This window comes from Girardinichthys multiradiatus, chromosome Y, assembly GCF_021462225.1.
Source record: "Girardinichthys multiradiatus isolate DD_20200921_A chromosome Y, DD_fGirMul_XY1, whole genome shotgun sequence".
In the NCBI taxonomy this organism is placed as follows: Eukaryota; Metazoa; Chordata; class Actinopteri; order Cyprinodontiformes; family Goodeidae; genus Girardinichthys; species Girardinichthys multiradiatus.
In genome coordinates, this window is record NC_061818.1 from 26,926,793 (window position 1) to 26,934,680 (window position 7,888).

General features: G+C 38.0%; 1 protein-coding gene across 2 annotated transcripts in view; it reads right to left on the bottom strand.

The window, feature by feature from the left end:
• LOC124863845 (glucagon receptor-like) overlaps positions 1-7,508 on the bottom strand; it is a 28,486-nt gene extending 20,978 nt beyond the window's left edge. For both annotated transcript variants that reach the window (XM_047358364.1, XM_047358362.1), the window contains exons 1-7: positions 7,405-7,508; positions 6,777-6,923; positions 5,020-5,116; positions 3,662-3,769; positions 3,435-3,526; positions 2,319-2,413; positions 1,423-1,600 (exon numbers count right to left, since the gene is read on the bottom strand). In XM_047358364.1, coding sequence (XP_047214320.1) covers positions 1,423-1,600; positions 2,319-2,413; positions 3,435-3,526; positions 3,662-3,769; positions 5,020-5,116; positions 6,777-6,830 — 624 coding nt within the window. In that variant the 5' untranslated portion in view covers positions 6,831-6,923; positions 7,405-7,508. The remainder of the gene's footprint in view (positions 1-1,422; positions 1,601-2,318; positions 2,414-3,434; positions 3,527-3,661; positions 3,770-5,019; positions 5,117-6,776; positions 6,924-7,404) is intronic.
• Positions 7,509-7,888: the final 380 nt, after the last annotated feature.

A 7,888-nucleotide genomic window follows, 5' to 3' on the forward strand; every position in this document is an offset into this window, starting at 1 on the left:
CGCAAGAGGAAGCTGTCTGAAAGGGATGTTCAAGTGCTAACCCGGATTGTATCCAAAAAACATAAAACCACGGCTGCCCAAATCATGGCAGAATTAAATGTGCACCTCAACTCTCCTGTTTCCACCAGAACTGTCCGTCGAGAGCTCTACAGGGTCAATATACACAGCCGGGCTGCTATAGCCAAACCTTTGGTCACTCATGCCAATGCCAAACGTTGGTTTCAATGGTGCAAGGAGCGCAAATCTTGGGCTGTAGACAACGTGAAACATGTATTGTTCTCTGATGAGTCCACCTTTACTGTTATCCCCACATCCGGGAGAGTTACGGTGTGGAGAAGCCCCAAAGAAGCGTACCACCCAGACTGTTGCATGCCCAGAGTGAAGCATGGGGGTGGATCAGTGATGGTTTGGGCTGCCATATCATGGCATTCCCTTGGCCCAATACTTGTGCTAGATGGACTCTCAAGGACTACCGAACCATTCTTGAGGACCATGTGCATCCAATGGTTCAAACATTGTATCCTGAAGCGGTGCCGTGTATCAGAATGACAATGCACCAATACACACAGCAAGACTGGTGAAAGATTGGTTTGATGAACATGAAAGTGAAGTTGAACATCTCCCATGGCCTGCACAGTCCCCAGATCTAAATATTATTGAGCCACTTTGGGGTGTTTTGGAGGAGCTAGTCAGGAAACGTTTTCCTCCACCAGTATCACGTAGTGACCTGGCCACTATCCTGCAAGAAGAATGGCTTAAAATCCCTCTGACCACTGTGCAGGACTTGTATATGTCATTCCCAAGACGAATTGACGCTGTATTGGCAGCAAAAGGAGGCCCTACACCATACTAATAAATTATTGTGGTCTAAAACCAGGTGTTTCAGTTTCATTGTCCAACCCCTGTAGTTGTCTGTCTTTCTCCCTCTTTACAAATGTTTAGCATATTATGCATTTGTGCTATAATGCTTAATCTTCATTAATCATTTATCCTTTTATTTTATTTTGTATTAGTATGCGTATTGTTCATAGAGTAAATGAGCATCTTAACTGCATCTGATAATCACACAAAAAAGACTTCTTTCATGTTAGTCATAAACACAGAATGATACAGATGTGGACTATGCACTTTAGGTTTGTTGTTTTTAAAAAAATCAAATGTTCTGTGTGGTGTGGGATCAACTTTTGCTATTGCAAATCTGTTCATTGCTTTTCCAGCAGTTTAGAATTTTAATAAAATAAACTAATCATAAAGAATTAAATAAAGATTAAAGTCATGAATAGATCCAAAAGTCAAAAACAGGAGAAATAATTTAGAATAATTACATAATTAGCTTACCTAAAAGGTTGACAATGTTTCTATGAACCTAGAACTTACATTATTGAATGTTAAGTTTTCCTCTTAGCACACTTCAATACTTACCAGCAGCTCCACTGTGGGCATCGATTCACTGGGGAACCCCTGGCCCTCATCTCCGATGATCTTTTGTGATGTGAAGCTGGCCTCCAGCAGAGCATCTTTGATAAGGACCGATAGGGCTCGCAGGATGAAGGAAGCAAACAGATTCATGTGAATGTTGTTTCTCATGCAGTGCAGCTTTCTGACCAAGAAAACAAACACAAGAAAGTTCTAAAAGGGTAATCCATTTTGGATTTCCTGAAATACTATATTGTTTTAACTTAAAGACACTTTGGTTTTTAAAATAACGTGTGGTTCTTTCTGTAAAGTTTGTATCAGCAATCCGTATCTTACCTACAGGAGCTGATTTGTTGGGTTTGCATTAATCCTATTCCAGTTTTGTCTCTTGTATTGTATTGTCTCTGGTTCTGTTTTTTGTTTTATTCAAAAGTAATGTACAGTGGTTTAAATTTATGCAATTTAATTGATTATGACACTGTCCTTGAAATAGTTACTGTAGCCAGTTTAGCTTATGTGTGTAACATGTGTTTCACAGGAAATGTCAGCCTACCAGCCCAACTTGGTCCTTGGTGAAAAAGGCAAGAGAGCTCTACACAAATAAACAGTTAACGCAAAAGTGACAACAAGATAAGTTTTTATTTTAACAAATGTGCCATTTTTAATTACATTTTATAGGCTGAATATGTGTTAAGATAACAAAATCCACTTTGAATTTGGCCCCAAATAAACTGACTTCTTCAAACTGAGGTTATGCGATATTACTGTCCACTGCAGGTAAGATATTGACTACCGATAACAAGTTTATAGAACTCCGCTTAAAAAAAAATGGAACTTATCTTTTTAAACAAATCAGCTAGAAATTTTCTTACAATAAATGTTCCTCTGAAAATAAATAGTACCTGACAAAAATGAGGATACCAAGAGCCAGTACCAACGCCACCAGGGACAAGGAATAGCCCACTGTGTACATGATCTTGATATATTTATAGTAGACCTGCAAAATAATATATTAAGTAAACATACAAGTTATGCATAATACATTTTAAATTCATGAGTGAGTTTGTGATTCATCTTTCTTTCTTTTCCAAGAGAGAATTGAAGGAACAGACTATAATAGGTTAAATGTGCTAGTTTAAACAGCCTAAGCTCTTCCTGATTTCTGATACGATCTTAATATCATGTTCATTTAATCTTTTTTTAATGATTAGTAATTCGTCTTGTTGAAAGTCATCAGCAGTTCTGTTTTGGCATAGGTTTGATATATGAGCTCCTTCACAGCACTTTACAAGCATCCCACAGTCTGCAAGACATCAACAATTATTAGTACGTAGTTATGCACATGCCTTAGAGAGTGCTGTAAGGAGAAATAATGTGCAGATTCTGGAAATCTCTTACTGTGCGATATGTTAATAAGTTTTATTATTGATGCTGCAACAATTTGAAAACATTAAGAATCATGTAAGTCATCCCTCTCCCCATAGCCTTTTTGTTGAATACAATACCAGAAAACCTTTTAACAGTGAAAGTAAAGTAAACTTATTACATTTTATTTGCACCGTTTTATTTGCACTTCCTTAGATCTCCCAGAGACCAGCAAATAAATCGTATGCACAATTTGGAGGTAGTGTGCGCTTCTCCTCAGCCAGGAACCCTGTCATATGGGGAGCCCAGTGCATACCTATTTCTGTGTGCCAGGGGCCCCAACAGTGTTAGTTGCTGAGGTTTTTATTTGCAGCCAAAGCTGTGGTGAGATACTATGAGCACAGCAGTCGTGGTCACGAAGGATTTTTTTTTTTTTATAAACTTTATTCACCCTTTGCAGTTCTCTAATATCCAACAGTTATGAGCCATTAAAGCCACCTTTCACTTGAGTATTGCAACAATGAAATCATTAAAAATAAATGTTTTTTATTATTTGAATAGGCATTGTCAATAAAAGTTTCATTCTGCTCATAAAATGTTTGTGTGTTTTGATTGTTTCTCTTAAAACAATTATGTTAAAATATCTTTCTTACCAGCCTTGAATCATGTGAATCACACTCGCTGGTATTCTTAGTCACCCAGTGCCCATTGGTATCACACTCCTGATATACCATGCCGTGTTGAACTATATGCACACAAACATAGACTGTTATACAGAAATTGCCACCATCATAGACAACTGCCTGCTTCTTTGCATTATCAGTTTCTCTGTGACAACATGTCTTTATGATACGCATCTACAAATTCATAGGTTTCTAACCTTTATGGTACCACGGCAAATACCATGGACATGCCACACTGACGGTGGTGTTGGGGAATCCATCAGGCCAACAGGTATAATTGTCAAATGTCCTGTTGCACACAAGACCTGAGGGTAAAAACAATAAAACAAAGTAAAACAAGATTATTATAGTGCTTAATAGCTCATCTTTGACTGTTTACGTTTCACAAAAGAGTCTTTGAAGTGATGTCTACAGGAAGTCATTATGGTATCTGGAACATCATAGCCTTTCATCTCAAAATCACCCCTTCCATGTCTCATTATGTCTCTCATCAGAGAACATCAGAGCTGATTATCAGAGTATAGACAGCTGGAAGCACTGAGGCACAAAGTGATGTATCCTATGTCCTCTATAGCTCTTTAGCTGCTTTCACACTAATGGAACAGCAGGGACGCTTTATGTGAGCTGCAGAGTTGGAGAGCTGAGAGGTACAATTTTGCACAAAGTGTGGGAAGCGGATTGTTTTAAAAAATGATGCAGAACTTGCTTACAGAGGGTAATGCAACTGAAGAGCAAAATTCACCTCACTGTTAAAGACATTCTCAATGAAGCAAACAGGAGTTGCATGCAGATAGAAAAAGCAATAAGGTGCAGCAAATATGTTACTGGAGGAAAAACTCTTGCTACTTCAGATTGTCTTCACCAGACTATGACTACGCCAGAAATAAAGTCAGTGCAAACTATTTCACCTTATGTTTGCTTATTATGTTTAAAAAATCTTATGTGCGCTTAAGATATATGGCAACTTTCTCTTGCTGTGTTCACATTACATTACCTAATTGAGAAACACAATGTGCAAGAAGTAGATCAGCTTGCTTCTCCTCCATTGTCCTGGTGACATGGCTTGTGAGTCTCACCCAGAGTTTATATGAAGTTTGACAACTGCAAAAGCTGGGTATTACTTACATCTTTCTGTCTTTCGTCTGTTCAGTTACACAAAAGGTTAGTTTGAAGTGTTTTTGAAGCCTTAACTGAATCACTTTGCAGCACAATTTTGCTGAAACTGACATTGTCTGACTCAAGTCAAAAATGACAGAAGACACATAATGACGCTCCAACATAGAGGTAAACGTTGTGTTTTTATGCTGGTTTAGAGGTTGTGACTTATCTCTAACTGGTATTTCACATACTTCTAATATTTTTTTTAATTCCACATTACTTTATCTTTAATTACCATGGCCTATACAGAGTGCAAACCCAGTCTGCTTGAGTGGTACAAGGCACTAAACTGACTTTCTTGCCAATCTTTTTCTGAAATTTCTGCACTGACAATAAGCCAGCAATGAAAGCAAGATTCAAAGTAAAGAAAAAAACAAAAACTGTATTTTAGGCTCACCACTGCTGGGTGGATATTGACTGTTGTTATGTTGACATTCTGCCCCATACCGTTCCCAGTCGTCTCTCAGCTTATCCAAGGTAGCAGCAGGAGACATCTAAGAGGACACGCACAGGAAACAATTCAATAAAAAGGTGCATTAATGTTCTGAAGATTTGTTACCTGTGGATGCAGCGATCAGACTAAGTAAACTGTTTAATTAAAATGTCAAAAACATCTCACTCAAACATTTTAGTAAATTGGCATATTTTAATTTGACTTTAGATACAGTTTAAAAATAAAGTATGTAAATCTTGTAAATAATAATACTTGTAAATCTATCATGGTTGCCCTTTACAATGTAACGCCTAAGAAATTGAGGATTGTGTCCCTGTAAAAAACATTTGTAGTTGTGACTCAGTTTTGTGCATTTTGGGAACACTTGTGTGTGTGCTTCCAAGTGTAAATTTTGGCATAGGTTTTATGCTCCAAAGTGAGTTAGGCAAAGACCAGTCATACAGGGAAATCAGAGGAGAGACTGTTGGGATGTACCCTTTAGAGGTGTCTTAATATTCATGCCGCTTGAATGTCCTGTTATTGGTCTTTTTAAATCATACTAACAATTACAAATTGTAAAGGAATTGATGAATATGTGAAAAGGCCTCTTGTGCCCACTGCAAAGTGCAGTGGAGGATCAGTGATGGTATGGGCTTATTTCTCTTTAAATGTTAGAATGCTCAGCATCATAGACTTTTTGAAATAGTTTCATATTTAATTAAAATGTGAGGCTATGTTGTAAGATTAAAGGGTACATTTTAAAGCAGGTGTTGAACATATTTTTCATTAAGTCCACATTTCTGGTCTTCTTGTTTGTGTTCAGATGGTTAAAAGGTTTAACTGTTTGGCCAAAATGATCTAACCTACAGTTGGCAAAAAAGAGGAGATGTTTTAAATTCAGACATTGTTGAGCATGTTGGTGGGAGCACAATGCTTTGGGGATGTTTTAGAGCCAAGAAGACAGGCAACCCAATCAAAGTAAATGGCATCATAAAAATGAGAATACATCAAGATTCTCAACAATAACAACTTTAGCCAGTCTTGATCTTTGACACGATTGGCCATTTCAGCTTGACAATGACACAAAACACAAAGCTAGTGAAATGGTAAACTACAAAAATATTTTGTGATAGCCAAGCCTGGGTCCTGACTATAAAAAAGCTGCAGAAGGAATCTAAAGGTGAAGATGATAGTAAAGAGGCCTTCCTATCTCAAAGACTTAAAGCTCATTGCAAAACATGAAAGACACCAGTACAAAAGTGCTTAAAGACTTTTCCATTGACTATTGACAAGGGTATGAATTGGACATGGAATTGTTTGTTCAAACCTAAATAAAAACTGAAAGTATTTGTTACACAATTATAGCATTTGTACATTGTCCTATATAAAAGTTTGTCACAAAATGAGAAAAAGAAATCTAATAAGTTAATGGACTGATGTTTCACTACTGTCTGCAGTAATCCAGTGAAACATTCTGACTAATATGTTTTATAGGACTATGTACTATTACATTTATTCTTATTTTCTTATCTATATAAAACAACAAGGTCATAGGACCAGCTTTAATGAAAAAGTAAGGTACACAATGTTTTTGGCCTATTTGGGCCATAGGAAGTACAGAAATTCACAGATACCTTGGTTGGATGATTTTAAACTCTAGAACGGTTTGTGCATTGTAGTGTTCATGTGCATGCTTATTTTAAAGATCTATTGAGACCCACCTGGATGCCGCAAGAGACAAAGAGGACTGCCAAAAAGAGGAACAATCCTGACATCCCTTATTTCTGGTGGTGGTGCTGGGAGGAAATACTGCTGGATGGGGAGGGCTTTTCACTTCATACGGGGCTTATCTACACTCGCCACAGAGCCTGAGTGACACACAGACACCCAATCCATCAAAGCTCATTGGAAACATATTAACTTGGCTCATATTAGTCCTACATAACAAGATGTGCAAAACAGGAAAAGGCTGGGTGATATCTACAGCAGTGCAATTTTACCAGATTTAGTAGGCAGGCAAAAAAGAAACATAATTGAAATAAAGAGAGAAGTTGAGTGTTCTACTTTTATCCAAACAGGCTAATTTAGAGAAGAACAGGCATCCCGTGGGAGTGTGATAAATTTTAATTAAATATTTGTTTTAAAAAGTAAATCTTTCATCTAAATGAAGCAGCACACTGTTCAGGACATCAAGTACAAGGTCGAAAGCCTCCAGGAGCTGCTGTTACTTCCATCAGAGAGACAGTCACAGCAGACAGGAGCTGCAGGCACTCAGTTGGCTGCACATTCTCGTTAAAACCCATCAGTGTTCGGTTGAGTGTGTCTCAGTGTGTGCCAGAGGTCACTCACCTCGCCATTGATCACCTCCAGCTCCCAAGGGACTCAAGCGACGCCGGAGAACGAAACGAAATCTGAAACGTTTCTGCAAAAAACACCTTGACCATGGAAACATTTTTGGCTAAAACGTTTCAAATTCCATTCTGTTCTAGCTCTGTGGTGCGTAAGAGGGTGGAGTCATGCTGATTTGTTTTGCTAACTGTAAAGTATTTGTGCAACAGATAAGAACAGTGTTTTCATGACAGAATGAAAAGTTGTGATGTATGGAGTCTGGAAAGCTGCCAGTCTGCTTTCTAACCTGTCGACAACAAGACTCTAGATTGCTGGGTCAAACAGCAGCTGCAAGGTTCCAGTCACCATTTAAATTTGATTAAATCTAAACCAAAGAGACCAACTTTCTAAATGGGCTGTGCAGTGTAATAGCAACTGGATGCATTAGCAGCAGCACAGACAGGAATGATTGCAATATTTTCCCCAGGCAGCGGAGCTACTCTTG